General features: G+C 32.8%; 1 protein-coding gene across 6 annotated transcripts in view; it reads right to left on the bottom strand.

Moving 5' to 3' along the window:
• The window catches only part of SPAG16 (sperm associated antigen 16), a 1,140,172-nt gene that overhangs the window by 171,634 nt on the left and 951,851 nt on the right, over nt 1–16,687 (bottom strand). The window contains exons 16-17 of one of the 6 annotated variants that reach the window (XM_016950433.4): nt 6,644–6,729; nt 2,973–5,182 (exon numbers count right to left, since the gene is read on the bottom strand). The exons of the other annotated variants lie outside the window; for them this stretch is intronic. Of the exons in view, the coding sequence (XP_016805922.1) occupies nt 6,671–6,729 (59 nt within the window). The 3' untranslated portion in view covers nt 2,973–5,182; nt 6,644–6,670. Of the gene's footprint in view, nt 1–2,972; nt 5,183–6,643; nt 6,730–16,687 lie in introns of those variants that run through there. 6 annotated transcript variants of the gene reach the window in all.

Genomic DNA, 16,687 nt, shown 5'->3' with positions numbered 1-16,687 from the left:
TTTCTAAACAAAGTCTTGTTGAGTGTACAAAGAATAAAAATATATGTTGAATAAAGGGCATTAATGAAAGTAAAATAATCAGCTATATTAGTAACAAAGATGATTATGATAAAATATAGAATTCCAGTGTTATTTATTTAAACCAATGGAGCATTAGTAGTCATAATACACTTTTCAAAATAGAAATTCTTACATAACTATTTTTTAAAATTCTCTAAAATTAATTTTAATTACATTCCAAAAAGTTTTAATAATATAGAAGCTCACTTATAGCAATTACTTATCTTACTAGTATTTTAATGTATGATTTTTTTGTGGGTTTGTTTTTTATCATATTAAATCCTTACTTGGCTTCCTATCAGGGCCTCAGAAACTATGAAACTTAGTTTGTTTCTCAATTACTCCATAAACATGGAGAGTAATTTAAAAATCATGTGCATAGTCATTTTAAGTCTTTTTTTTTTTTTGGAACTTCAGCTTATCGTTGAAGAAGTCACATGCTGAGTGAGCTGAAAATTCTATTAATTAGTTACACACTAGTAAGTAAGCCTTAAATCCCAGTGCCAATTAAATCTATTTATAATTGCATTGGGAGCTGATAAATAATAGGTCATGTTTTCAATTTTCATATGGATTCTGATCTATGGCATTCTATATAAAAAAGTAATTATTTTAAATATATCCAATTTAAATATTTTTCAGTATTTTTTATAATTTGAAGGCATTCCTTTATTTCCTATACATATGTAATTGACTGAGTGGATTCCCAAGAAAGCTATTACAGTAGGAGTTTTTGTTATTCGCAATGCATTACGATTAAAATTACTTATACAAGAATTTATAAATGGCTGTGAAAGTTTTAAATTTGAACTTTAGAAACATTACTGGTGATCACATTATACTTTCCTGTCTTTCTGTCGTATATGTGTCTTGGGGGTAAAACCTGACCCAGGCCCTAAGGTGACTGTGCAGATTTGAGGAACTCCTTCATTCCCATTTGTAGGATGTCAGAGAAGGGCTATGGGTAGAAGGAGATGCTCTGTTCTATTTACTGTTGCCAATCTAAACTCTATATTGTTTGATATTTCATAACACAATTTAAAAGATCATTTCATTCAAATTTTTAGGAAATTATTTGCCTGTAATCACTAATTGCATGTAATTGGTGAGCTAGTGAAGATAATTATTGACATTTAAATATAAACATAAATTCCCAAACAAGAAGTGATATATAGTCTTAAACTAGACACTAGTAGTATATAATGTATAGGCAGAAATTAATTCTTTAGAACACATTATAACCTTTTATGTGAATATTTATATATCAAAGATATTATAAAAAGATAATTCATACTATACTCATCAATATATGAGATTAATTAATGATTTACATTAACATATGACTCAAAAAAAAATTAGGCCAGGTACTATAGTTAAATTTTATGAGCCCTGACTGAGAGAGAGAAGTTTATTAAAATTAAACTATACTTTGAGAATATTTTATAAATAAATATAGGCAAGCTTGTATATTATAATCAAGTTTGTTTTGTTCAAATCGTTGGTTCATCTTAAGGGACCACTGAAAAGATGGTAAGTTCTTAATACCAGGCTTTTCTTCCTTGATTATCGATACCACTTAGAATAATGTTCCTTTTGGTTCTATTTCTACAGTCAATTTGATTAAAACTCATTTATCACTCTAAAGAGACAAATATTTCCAGACATTGAACCAGGTTTCTAGGCTCTTTCCTCTATCCTGTCTTTGAACACTTAGTTACCACTTCTATAAATTTGGATGATGCCTCAGGCTCTTACAGAGGATTTTATTATACATGCTTTTCATTATGACTCAAAACATTTATCTTTCCAATTGTTGATTTTCCCACGTCCTAAGCTTAAGAGAATTCAGTTTTACTAACCAGTGAGTCATTCCTGAGGTAAATTTTTATTTTATCAACAGGATAAAACAATCGATGTAGGGCTGCAGCTACCCAAATGATAGTTAATAGATCACATTTAGCATCTGATTAGAAGATGCTACATATGTCCTGAAAAATGTCATCACACATTTTATGAGTTTTTTGACTCTAAGAGACCTATGTATTCAAATTATGGTAACTTTGAAATATGAATTTTGCATTATTTTTACACAGTGGGCATTTATTTTGTTATTTGTAATATTAACTTGTTCAGTGTTATATTTTCATTTTTTATAACCAGTGATTAGGGAGATTCTTCTACTCAAAAATGTAGAAAAATGCAATATTTTTTTCTTATTTTTTGAAACAAAATGTTTCGGTAGATTCAGTGACTAGAGTTGAGAGACTTCTTACTGGTCAAGAATTAAAGACTGGAAAAAAATGCAAATTCAAAATAATTTGGTGTAAGTCTCTGAAGGAGAAAAGAAAACAACCTTCTGAAGCTTCCTTCCTTTCTTTGACACGGGTGAATCAGAATTTGTAGGATTACCATAGTCTTTTTGTGATTTTGACAAGCAAAAACTGTACTGGGCCATCTCTGCGGTGTCATGTATCTTCTTGTGACACCGATAGTCCAGCCCACACTGAAGTATGTTCCAGAGAATTATGGGAATGAGTAGGTGCCTGACCACTCCATGTATGTTGTCTTGTGAGTTTCGTGACTGGGTGAAAGTTACAAGATGATTGGCTGATGTTTGGAGTAAAGTCCCTCAGAAGAAAGGGAAGCTAATAGGTTGAAATAAGAATTAGACCTGTGACCTTAATTTCATGAAGCCCCTGTTCTAATGGGCTTAGCAAACCAGTCTGAGAAATATAGAATTACAGTAACAAGAAGTTGGATCAGTTTTCCAAGTGCTGACTAATTTATCTTCTTCTTTCTAGGCAAGAGAATGTTAAGCTATACCAGACAATTTAATCACCTGCATCCAGGATATGAAATCCAGAAGTTTCAATACTATTAGCAGACTCTGACCATCAGAATTTTTTTTTTTTATACAACTTACATTTCTCTCATGAGAGTTTAAGTCTGCTTCCTTGTCTTATACTCAGGGAAGATGAAAGGCAGGTAACATATCCTGTAAAATAATTAACTGTAAGGTTGTTAAGTTATTCTCCTGCCTTTGCTATTGCAGTTTAAGTAAACAGTAAATTATTTTAAACTTTTCCTACAACATTACTTTAGTTAATGAATTCTATTTCTTAGAGCAGTTTTAGATTGATAGAAAAATTAAACATAGAATGCAGACATTTCCCATCATCAATTTATTTCTATTTAACTAAATGGTTAAAAACTCTTATTCTTTTGAAAACGTCACTAAGGAATTCATGTTGTCAAACAATAAAGCCATATTTACTGATACTGCATGTAAGGGTTATGACAACACAAAAGATGCTGGGAAAATGGTTGAGCACCTTCAAATAATAGTGCATAATGATGTTGGACTAGCTGACAACATTAAAGTCTGCAAAGGTAAAGGTTAGAAGAGACCTAATGGCTTCTTCTTTTTTTTTTTTTTTTTTTTTTTTTGGCAACGGAGTCTTGCCCTGTCGCCCAGGCTGGAGTGCAGTGGCGTGATCTCGGCTCACTGCAAGCTCCGCCTCTCAGGTTCAAGCAATTCTCCTGCCTCAGCTTTCCGAATAACTGGGAACTACAGTCGCACATCGCCACACCCGGCTAAATTTTTTTTGTATTTTTAGTAGAGACAGAGTTTCACTGTGTTGCCCATGCTGGTTTTGAACTCCTGAGCTCAAGCAATCCACTCACCTCGGCCTCCCAAAGTGCTAGGATTACAGGCGTGAGCCACCGCGCCTGGTCAGCTTCATTTTTTTAGAAAGATGTAATTATCCATCTTTATGTACAGCTGAGGGAAAATAAATTATCTATACCTACCGTTACTCATATTTCATAAAATGAGTTGAGACTGTAGATATAATTTCTAATCTACTCTAATATTATGACAGATATTGGAAGGGAAAGGTTGCCAAATAAAAGTAGTCCATCAAGATATGTATTTTTCATGATTATGAACTTTTTCAGCATACATTTACATTTAATTATGTATGTACTGTGGATGTATTTTTCTTTCACATAAAATAAATGCTTAGTAGAATTTCTATAAATTCTAGATCATTATTTTTTTTATGATGACTGATTTGCATTATAATCTTAGAAGATTTTTATCTTGCATAATGGGCCAATTTCTAAATAGCATCTAGAAGCCATTATCTGAAGTAGATTGTATAGCTAAATTTTATGAATCTTTATTTATAGAAGAACAAACAAGGAAAACATCTTTCTTTAAGACTTCTATCTTGATTTTCATTCTGAGACACATGTTTTAAGCATTATTTTGGTGGCTGTGTATACTAGAAAAGGAGCTTGTGTAGTTGGAATAGAAATCAGATATCTTTACGGAGATGGTTGTTTATCCATCCACCATATGCTAGACAATGATAAAGCCTGATGAACACAATGATGAAAGGGCATAGACCCTTTCCTCAAAGAGTTTACATTCCTAAGAGAAAGTGCCTAAAAACAATTTTAAAAAATACACTTAGCATTTGAATTATTTGACTTTGGAATTCTTTTCCTGGAATTAATATGAAGGAATGTAGAAACATTCAGTCTTCTGAAGACAGTTTTGTGCTGCTTTGAGAATGCTGGATTAGAGGTGATATGGACAAGACTTTCCACCAGGGCAAGGTGGAAAGAGCATTGAAGTATAAGGGAAGGACATGGACATTATGAGCCCCATGTGTGTTCCTCAGCGACCCCAGGACTTTGGGAAGACACCAGTTGATTTCTGTGGTCCTTTCCTCATCATTCTTTAATGACCACCTCACATAGGCACACAGTGCTTATCTGGCGTGGGTATTGACTACTTGGCCTTGATGGTGGAGGATGTAATGATGGGTAACATTTCCTACTATTTTTAGGGCTTTTCTTGGTCATTTTTTTTTCAATGAGAATTTTATGAAATTTATATTGTTTTAAATTGCCACAGTGAAGCAGAAGCGTGCATATGCTTCCCAATTTATGCAGCTGACTTCAGGTACTTTAATAACAACCAGATCCATTATGTTTTCAACAATAGCAACTTTCCTCTCCAGGATTCTGGGTGGGGGCTGTCATCCTGAGTGTCCTCTATCCCTGTCTCCAGCTCCAGTGCAGCTCTGACAGTGCTCCATCCTTGTCAAAGGGACTGCAGGGAACAGCAATAAAGTAATGTTTGGCATGGTAGGCTGCAAACTGAAAATAGCTAAATAAATGAAAGTTTGCTGTGATTATTAAAATAGTCTTAATATACATACTTTAAGATGAGTGTTTACATTTGTTTCCTCAAAATAAATTTGAAGTCCCCTTTCATAGAAAAGCAAAATAATGAAAAGGAAGAGAGCTTTACTAAATCTAGAGCAGCTATCTCATTTTGAAAATGAGGATTTCTTGTTTAATGGGTACAGAGCGTCAGTTTTGCAAAATGAAAAAGTTCTAGAGATCTGTGGTACAACAACATGACTATAATTAATACCACTAAACTGTGCACTAAAAATGATTAAGGCTGGGTGCAGTGGCTCATGCCAGTAATCCTAGCACTTTGGGAGGATTGCTTGAGGACAGGAATTTGTGACCAGCCTGGGCAACATAGTGGCACTCCATTTCTACAACATTCAAAAAAAAATTTAGCCAGGCATGGTGGTGCTTGCCTGTAGTCCTAGCTATTCTGGAGGCTAAAGGAGGAGAATTACTTGAGGCCACAAGTTTGGGGCTGCAATATGCTCTGACTGTGCTATTGCACTCCAGCCTGGGCAACAGAGTGAATCCTTGTCTCAAAAAAAAAAAAAAATGTTATGAGTTTTTTTAAACCAAAATTTAAATTAATAGATAGCATTTCTGCAAGTAACTATTTCAGAACTATAACTCTAGTATCCTCAAAGAAGTCCTCAAAGTTAGATTTCAAATAGGAGTTTTATGGTGAACAGCCAAGTGTGGCAATTGAATGCCAGTTTTCAAATAATACATATCACATATCCTTTATTCCTAAAAAATGTAGTGCAGATAAGCTTGTTGTAGTGAACAAAGATGTTTCTATTAAGCAAATGAATCATTTAAGTAGCTATGCTTATGAGCTTCAAGAATTACATTTTTATGAGTAAAACAGATAAGGATGTAGATTTTGTGGGAAGAGGTAACTAGATAGCACATGAAATCCTAAACTATGTAAGTGATCTAGTATGTAATTTAATTTATGCAATATTCACTTAACAGTGTGCTTTGTTAATCACAGCAATAATGTTAATTTAACAAAGTATCTTCAGCATATATTACTATTTTCTGATTAAAATGCAATTACAGTGTTGCTGTATGAACTTGGCACTACTATTGAATGAACCCATTAATGCTGGGAAATCAAATTCTTGTATTGAAAAGGTAACAGTAGGATTATTTATAATGATATAAAATAATTCACAAAATGATCTTGAGCATGAAAATAATCCCTGAATAAAGTGCACCTTCATTTCAAGGGGCTGACAAGATTAGAGAGACAAATTACATGGAAATTGGCTAGTATGAAATGGCCAATGGTGAAAGGGTGCTAACTCAAGCAGATGGAAAACGAGGCATAAAATATCTCATCATATGTATTCAGATTGTGCAGTCCTACCATTGGCAACTTCAATTTGAGGTAACATCAAGAAAGCTGGAAATAATATATCTGAGCTCCTAGTCTATAAAGATACGTGGTATTTTCTGAAATAAAAGCAAATTGTATGATTAATTAAAAGTTGTAAATGGAATAAGAAATATTCTTGATGCTAATGACAGTCTAAATTTAAATAAATTTCTGCAGCATAAGAACTTCTTCATAATTCAAATGTTTGTTTTAGAATTAGAAATAATGCTCTAAATCCTAAATCTATAGCAAAAAGCTTACAGATTTAGAAGAATGATAGCATGGTTTCTATACATGAAACATAGGAATTAAAACTACTGTAACTATTAGTTTTAATCTGCATCTATAGAACCCAATATAAGTCCCATTAAACTTCTTTCTTTTTCCAAGTTCTTTAAAAATCATACTTTTACACTATAATATACTATATATTTTACCTTGTGTGTATACTTTCACATCCTTTTTAGAGAGGAAATTAGATGAAGTAAAGATATAGTTACTCCCAAGAGTAAACTCATAACTGGAATTATGTTATACATATTATTATTTAATTTAGTAAATGACAAAAATTGAATCAACAAAATATTGGTCTCTAAATTATTACCACATTTTACAGTAATGAAAGAGATGACTATGATTTGCCTTTTCCTTTTTTCTGGGAGGACTATATGTATTAATCATTTAACTTATTAAATTTTTGAAACAAAAATCACAGTTCCCTTTACAAATTCAGTAATGTAGGAGTCTTAAAACATCTCAGAAATATCATCCTGTAAAGACATTCTCCATGAGCGTAGATCATTAATGATTACATGTATGGTAATTATCTTACGAATAAAATGCTAACAGCAATTAATGAATTAAGATCTGTGTTTTTTTTAATGTTTCATGGTCAATTTATCAAACACTATTAACTGAAAATGTGGTCCAGGTCTCTTGTGGAACACATCCCAAAATTCTCTTAAGTGCTTTCTTTATCTTTAGAAGTGTTACCTATTATAGGAACAGACCCTAAATCCAGAGAATAAAGAGAATAACAATGTGATTGAACAAGAGATAAAATTGTGCTTTCCTTTGGCTATGTTATTGCTGTCCCTGAAAGGGTCAGTACTCTACATATGATATTTACTAAAAAATATCCTGGTGCTTAAAATAATATTCCACCTGTCCTTTCATGATAAGGTCTAAGGATCACAATTATACATTATGGACACGGAAAGAAGATGTCACTCTGGGGAGAATGCGTTCCATAAATAAAATGAGTAATGCCAGGTGGAGGATTCAAAATAGATATCATGCAGTTTTCCTAAGGAAAATTGCATAAACTCTGTCACTCTCAGCTTTGCCATAGCCTTATGGTTATTTCTTATATCACAGTCACTTTAAGTTTGCAAGATGATTTCAAGGAACTCATCTGAATCCAGAAGACACCTAAAAACCTCATGATCTAAAAATCCCTATATATGATTGTTACCTTATTTGGTGAATCATAATAAATGCTGGGAAATTAGATATAGGAAGTGAATTCAAAATTGTATTTTTTTTTTTTTTTTGAAACGGAGTCTCGCTCTGTTGCCCAGGATAGAGTGCAATGGTGCGATCTTGGCTCACTATAACCTCTGCCTCCTGGGTTCAAGCTATTCTCACGTCTCAGCCTCCCGAGTAGCTGGGATTACAGGTGCCCGCCCCCATGCCCGGCTAATTTTTGTATTTTTAGTAGAGATGAGGTTTCGCTATATTGGCCAGGTTGGTCTCGAACTCCTGACCTCAGAAGATCCACCCGACTAGGCCTCTCAAAGTGTTGGGAGTGTGGCGTGAGCCACCAAGCCTGGCCCAAAATTATATCCTTAAAAACTGTATTCATACCCAGTTTCCTTGTAATAGTAATTCTTTATAAGCACCTATGCTCTTATCATTTTTACTGTGTTAAACTTGAGCAGCTTAAACTGTATCTATAGCTATGCCTGGCACACAGGAATTAAATGCTCACTAGATGTAGCAGTAATTATTATTGAGCTTCAATTACAAGTACTAATTGATCTGAGTTAGCAGGACACCTAGCTCAGATGGGAGCTATTTACACAATAATATAGTCTGGCAGATGGGTAGGCCCTAGCTATCAAAGTTATGAATGAAATAAATATATTTACACCCCTACTACGTTTCTTTCATAGGAGGTAAGAATTTAATGCCCATTTTCTTCCTCAGAATAACCACTGATGCCCACCACACTGTACTCTATACATTGTACTGCTGTGTCCTGAAAATTAGTTCAAAATAAGCTAAGAGATAGACATATTCTAATTGTACTACTGGTTGTAGAATAAAATGATAGAGTTGGGTATATATTGTACTGTTGTCATAGCTATAATACATAAAGACAACAAATAATTTAATTGCATTATTGGAAATAAATGTTTTTTCTATAAAAAAATAAAACCTACACAGTTTAAACCTTGCAATTTGGTATTACTTTGCCAATGGGCATGAAGATGAAAAAAGTAAATTTTTAGCGATTGTTAAAACAAAACCTTGGCGACCACAGACAATTCTTCTGTCCCACCAGTGGTAAGTTCTTCAATGGAATAAAGAGGGTGTCAGAGACACTTTTTAAAATTCTTCTCAATATGTAGCTATGAAGTCATTCTATGCAGCGTTCCAGGAGGTGTGTTTAAAGCTGTAGGTGTTTAGTGGAAGACATCTCAATGCTCAAAGGACAAGTTAAGTTCAATATTTATTTATTTGAGGAAGAAAATGCACATTAAATTCTTTACCTTCTATTAAATATCGTACCAATAAATATGGTATAATATTTATTTCAGGAGTAAATATTAATTTAAGAAAGCTATGGGGCATTATTTATTGGAGAAAATATGTTTAAATCACTGAGTTTGGACTCAATGGACTCATATTAAGTTTGGACTTTCATTTAATAAAATCAACTTACATTTTATTTCAGTTGTATAAATTTGCTTTTGCAAAATGTGCTGTTGGACTTAGGTTGCTATTAATTAAAGGTATCCAAAATCAAATCAATACTACACAAATATTCAGTTACAATCTTTTTATGAATATAACAAAATCTAGGTATACATTAACTTATTAATCCATCAGTGGCACTTAAATGCAAAATCAGTTTATTTCCAAATTATTTTCAAGAGGGTCATAATTTGAAAGAATCTTTCATAATATTCCAGACTATGACCTCAATATTTCTGAAAAGTGGTGCATAATCATTAGTTGATACTTTTCTTCCCTTATCATGTTTAGAGACACCAATTCATAAAAGGGAATTAAGAAATAAAAAATTGCCTCTGTATGTGTGTGTGTGGTACATGTACATGTGTGCATGTGAACATGTGTGACTATGTGTATATGCAACATAAAAATAATAAAACCCTTTTCCTTATTCATGACCACAGTGTTTTGCTCAACAAAAGTTTGTTGAAAATTTACAAGAAAAAACCAAACAACCCCATTCAAAAGTGGGCAAAGGACATAAACAGGCACTTCTCAGAAGGCATACATGCATCCAACAAACATATGAAAAAAAGCTGAACATCACTGATCATTAGAGAAATGCAAATGAAAACTACAATGATATATGATCTCACAGCAGTCAGAATGGCTATTATTAAAAAGTCAAATAAACAACAGATGCCGGTGAGGTTGTGGAGAAAAAGGGATTCTTTTACGCTGTTAGTGGAAGTGTCAATTAGTTCAATCATTGTGGAAGACATTGTGGTGATTCCTCAAAGGCCTAGAACCAGAAATAGCATTTGACCCAGCAATCCCATTACTGGGTATACACCCAAATGAATATAAATAATTCTATCATAAAGATACATGCACTCCTATGTTCATTGCAGCACTATTCACAATAGCAAAGACATGGAATCAACCTAAATGCCCATCAATGATAGATTCGATAAAGAAAATGTGGTACATATACACCATGGAATACTATGCAGCCATAAAAAGGAACGAGATCATGTCCTTTGCAGGGACATGGATGTTGCTGAAAGCAATTATCCTCAGTAAGGTAATGCAGAAGCAGAAAACCAAATACCCCATCTTCTCACTTATAAGTGGGAGCTCAATAATGAGAACACATGGACACATGGTGGGGGAAACAACACATACTGGGGCCTATTGAAAAGTGGCGGGTGGGAGGAGGGAGAGCATCAGGAAGAATAGTTAATGGATGCTGGGCTTAATATCTAGGTGATGGGATGATCTGTGTAGCAAGCCACATGTTTACCTATGTAACAAACCTGTACATGCTGCACATGTACCCCTGAACTCAAAATAATTTAAAAAACCACAAAAGTTTGTCAAACAAAAAACTGCATACATGAAATATGTAAAAGTAGATGGTACTTACTGGTAATTATACCTCATAATTTTTTTTACATCCTTATGTACGGGATTGGAGGATTTGGGAGAAAGATGCAGATGAAAAATTGTTATCCAAATAATTTATATAATCTCATTGAAATTATCACAGACTTTTCTATAAATGATTATTACCTCAGTGGGCAGATAAGAACCCTGACGCACAAAGAATTGAAGTGATCATTTCCATGATATACACAGAATGTGTCAAAGTATAGATCTGGATTCTAGACCCAACTTTTTAGTCCCTGTCCTAGACTTATTTCCAAAGTATGTACCATGACCCTTTATGATATACCTTCTATGGCAGTCCAACTGTACCTCTTGGTTGAAATAGACAGCAATAGATCAAATATCCTAGTTTTATTGATTTTAATTATTCCCTTTCCTTTACATCTATGTATCCATCCATCCATCTATTCTATCATCATCATCATCATCATCATCATCATCATCTATTTTTACTGAGAATTAGGGCACATATACAGAAGGCTATAGAGATTAATGTGTTATTGTAAAGCAAACACCTATGTAACTGCCCTCAGGTCAAGAAAGAGACTATTGCCAGCACCCCAGAAGATACCCATCTTGTGCCACTTTCTATTTCCAGCGGCTGTTCTCCCTCCTGGAGGCAACCTCTATGCTAACATTTATGGCCCCCCCTTTTTTTTTGACTTGCTGTGAAGCTCTTTATAGTATGTACTTCTAAATGATATAAAACAGTTTTGCCTGATTTTGAACTCTTTATAAAAAAGAATCATAGGATATGTATTCCTTGGTTTTACTTCTTTCACTGCACATTTTATTTTGCTCTGTGCTCATTCATTTCCATCATTGGATGCATTGCATTGCATAGATATGTTACATTTTATTTATCCATACTAACTTGGATTGACATTTGGGTTGGTTTTTTAATGCTCTTCTTAACTAATGCCCCTGGCTTTTTTGAAATATGTATTCAACAGAGAAAATCATACCACATCAGAATTTGATAATGCTGTTTTTATTTAAGGTGGTCTAATAAAATTCTAAAGAAGGAAAAGCAGGATGACACTAAATATAGTCATTGAATATACATTATAATTCATTTGTTATTATATATGACACTAGAGATATTTAAAGAAATTTAAAATGAACTACTGTCCAAACATGCATTTGGCACTTTTAGAATAAATTGAGTAAATCCAATACAATCTGAACCCCCCGACTCCTTCACAGTCAGAAGTGAGCAGTGATTTAGTTAATATTTGAATGCACTGATTTATATTTCTCAACACACTATAAGAATCTGAAATATTCTCCAAAGTTCTTCCATAGCTACCAATTCTATGACTAACTGGACTTTTCACAGCCACTGAAAACTCTGAATCACATTCACCACGAATGTTGCAGTTATCAGAAGAGAATATTAAATAGGAAAATGAAAATAATAAAGTGAACTTTATGACAAGTTTGGATGAAATACTGAAATATTTCATACCAATTTAGAATATATTTAAGATAAAAGATACTATACTCTCTGAGATATTTCTAGCTTGAAATTCTAAATTTGACTTTTCATATTACCAGAAAAAATAATAAATAGCATCCACCATATGTTTACTTTTTTTGTACAACTTCTTCCTTAACTATGACTGCAAGAATAAGAAAGTGTATTTAAAGATTTATGTAACAAAAATAGCTCTTAGTGCAGGGTAGTACATTCTAATATCACTTTTAAGTGATATTAAATGTTTGTTCTATTCATCTTAAAAATATATTAAACTTTTAAAAACATATCCACTACTATTGCATAAAAACAAATTATATAATATGTTTAGTGGTTATACAATAATTAAACACATAGAAAAAGTATTTGGATAAAACTGCATATAGTCTCTTTTTAATAAAAGAAACCATTTAAAATTTTAATCTCATTCTTTGAAAGAAATAAAAATCACATTGAATTTTTAACTATTAATTTAGCAGTTAAAATACATAAATATATCCCCACATTCTCTTAAAGAAAACAGACAATGGTCCCCAAGGAAAACTGGCAATGAATTTAAGGAAAATGTAATGCCTCTTGAAGGACAAAAGTATGTGCAGTTTACTGCAAGTTTCTTTGTGCTCTTTCCTTATCCTATCACCTCTTTTCTTCTTTTGGGGGCTCAAAAGAAGTCTATTCTGAGACAATTTTTGCCTCATTTCTAAATCATGGGTTGTCTCAGTTCACTCTGAAGTCGAATAAATACTACTACATCATATCTAACATAGTTCTTTAAAGAGTCTAGAAAACGTGTAATAGACTTGCATTTAAAACATCCACTTGTAAAATTAATTTGAATGATTTTTACCTCTATTCTAGATTGACTTGTCTACCTTTCTATTCCAGGCTAGATTGCATTTGAAATATTTTAGTCAATAAATAGCATAGATAATATCAAACCCTGACCTAATCCTAGACTCACTTAGTTGTTTCCATTAAGCACTGTTCTGGGACATGGTTGGTTATTCCAACGATGTCTGGATCCAACGACATAGGACACCAAGCATTATTACAGACAACATCTGAGATTGTAATAGACTGAAGCTGGTTAGAACTTGTCAACCAAAGAAGGCATTATAACCCCTTGACTATGCTTCCAATTTAAGATCTTTGGGATCGATATGGTTTCTCAATAACTGTCTCTTCCCCAACAGCTTTGAGACCCAAGATAGACAGATGGTTTGGTTCTGTTTGGCCCACCTTGTTTTCAAAATATTCTTTGTAAAATTTAACTCAAACAACTGCCACAACTGCTTGCTATTTCTGTAATGACCCCTCCTCATTGCCTCCCTATTCATCACCTCCACAACAATGGCCTTCTCTCTTGGCTATCAGACACCAAATTAGAACTAGCCTGTACATTGTGCCTCCTTTTGGAAATAGTCCAAGAATGTTGGTGTCCTCTGGAAAGATCTTGGTTTTGCATTTCATCCCTTCTGCACCAGCATGTGCATAGAGGTGCGTTTTAATTCCCTGCTGAGAGCAAACTCTGAAAGCAACCTACTGTATCTATAAATATCCAATTATTTATGAACTAATTTTAAACTATCATAATATTTCTTCCTGAGATTAAAAGTTGTTTTCAATACTCAAAAGTTTAATGTAATAAATATTTAATATCACTGACGGGATATTTATTTATGTCTCACCTTGTTGCAAAAAGAATTTGTGCACAGCCAGAGCTGCAGCTAACGTTGACATTACCTGATTGATAGTGAGGTCAATGTATTCTTTGGTTTTTCTAGAAATGGGTATTTTTGTGGACTCACAAAGAGTTAGAAAGCCCTCTTTTCCCTCGTCATGTTTATTGGCCTATTAACTATACATTTTGGTTAATGTAGAAATTAGTTAGCTGATAGAAATATTATCTAGAATCAGGTAACAATAATGCCAAACAATATAATTTAATACACAAAATGCCCTGATCACTATGGGTTCACTGTTGTGAAATAATTCAAATGAGGAGGCTGAATATTAAATTTTTATTTTCATTGCTTCACATACTGAAAATTTAGGAAAATCATTCTGATTTAGCTATTTTTTCTCCATCTTCTATAATATATTAAGTGTTTGCCTGTTTATTTTTTCACATTCATCGTATATAATGCTGGAGTGTAAGAGAAAACTGAATATGAGGTTGAATCTGCAAAAATAGAATAGTTTAACATTACTGTGCTGCATTTTGCTGACACTTGTTATGAAAATAATATATTTTCATTAATTTCATAATGCTATACAAACTGCAGCAGACCAGAAGTTTGTGTATATTATACATTTTTATTAACATGTATTCTACAACATATTCAAAGCTGTCTCCCATGTTTCCATTGACTGTAAATATTTTCTAGGGGCATCAAGTCACATTTTTTGTATCTGATTCCCACAAATATAAAATAAGCTGTGAACTATTGTTTTTGTTTTTAATCTTCCAAATTATAGTTTTTTAATAAACTGAATGAATATTAGCTTAATTTTTATGCTCTAAAATATTTAAATTATTGCATTCTAATAAGAAAACTCAATTGAAAACATTTTGGATTTCAAATACATATATACACACACACATATATATACACACATACACATATAAATATATATACACATACATATATATATATAATATACGGACAATAGCCCTTCATAATAATGAAAATTAAAAATGTTTGCACTCTTCTTTAGATAACAAATGGCAGGATAATAAAGATGCATTCCCATCCTTCTCTCTCACATCTTTAGCTATTTTTATGGATTAAGATATTTTCTCCCCTACTCTACTGAAAGATTAGTTACACCTCATGTTCCAGGAACCACCTGCCTCCTCTTCCTTTAAACTTAGAGCCAGAAGAAGCGTTTTTCCTATGTGCCCATTGTAGTGACCTTTACATCCTTTATATATTTTCTTCTATAGTGAAATTATCCTTTTTTTTTTTTTTTCCTGCTTCTCGTGGTAGATGGCAAGATCCGTAAGAGAAAGAACTCTGTTTTGCTTCTGGTTGTATCTCCTGTACCTACCATTGTCCCTGGTATAATACTTGTTGAAAGAATGAAAGTTGGCTCCATAGCAGAAACTATGTAACATAATTCTTTGCAGCTGACTTAGACTTTCCTTTTCCTTTAATGTTTCTATGCATTTAGGCTGAAAATTCTGAGTTTGTTAATGGAGACAAATGTTAGTGAAAGTCAAATCAGATATTGGTTCTGCCATCAATGTAGCTGAGGAACTTTGAAGAAGTTAATCATAATCTTCCTGAGTTTCATTTTTCTCATTTGTTAAATATTGTGATAACACTTTGTCTTTTAAATGTAGATTAAATGATAATATGACTGCAACAGTGCTTGAAGAGATAAAAGCTCAATAGGATAGTAGTAGTGCAAATTTACCTTTTCATCAGAATCAGTTTGAGGTCAAAATACTGATGGCTGGGCCCTAATTGCAGAGTTTCTGATTCAGAAGTTCTGGGCTGATAGAGTTTGCAATTCTCACAAATTTCCAGGTACTGCACACTTTGAAAACCATTGATATAGTCTACTGTTATTTTATAATGGTTAAACAGTTTTGCTTTTTCTCCTATTGATAGTATGATCCAAAGATATTAAAATAATTTGGCTATTCCCTCTCCTAACTATGTTCTTTTCTATTCCAATCCTTGGTAGCTTAAAAAATTACTTATAAAAATGAGGTAAAATATTTCCTATGAATGCATTTTAATATGTTAACATGATAAATTACTTGATCAGCTGTGATATAATGCTATCAAAATGAAAATAAATGAAAACAAGCTTTTGAGAAAACTTTTTCAATTATATGCATATTGAATTATGCTTTAAATCCACGAGTCATAAAATATAGTTGAAATTTGCAGAAAGTTAACAAACTTGAATAATAATTGATTTGCAATTGTACTAAGTTCTTAAGGAAAGTAGGATTGAATCATAAATTTAAACAATTTGATACATTATTCTACTTGGCCCACTCTATTAATTGGAATGCATGTTTGCAGCATACTGTGTGACAGACTTGGTGAAAGATTATTTCTTTGCCAGGGCATATTCAATATTCAATTATTTTCTTGTTAATAATTTATCCTGCATAATAGAGAAAACACTGTAAA

Source organism: Pan troglodytes, chromosome 13, assembly GCF_028858775.2.
Source record: "Pan troglodytes isolate AG18354 chromosome 13, NHGRI_mPanTro3-v2.0_pri, whole genome shotgun sequence".
NCBI classification, from domain to species: Eukaryota; Metazoa; Chordata; class Mammalia; order Primates; family Hominidae; genus Pan; species Pan troglodytes.
This window is presented reverse-complemented; position numbering and strand designations above follow the sequence as displayed.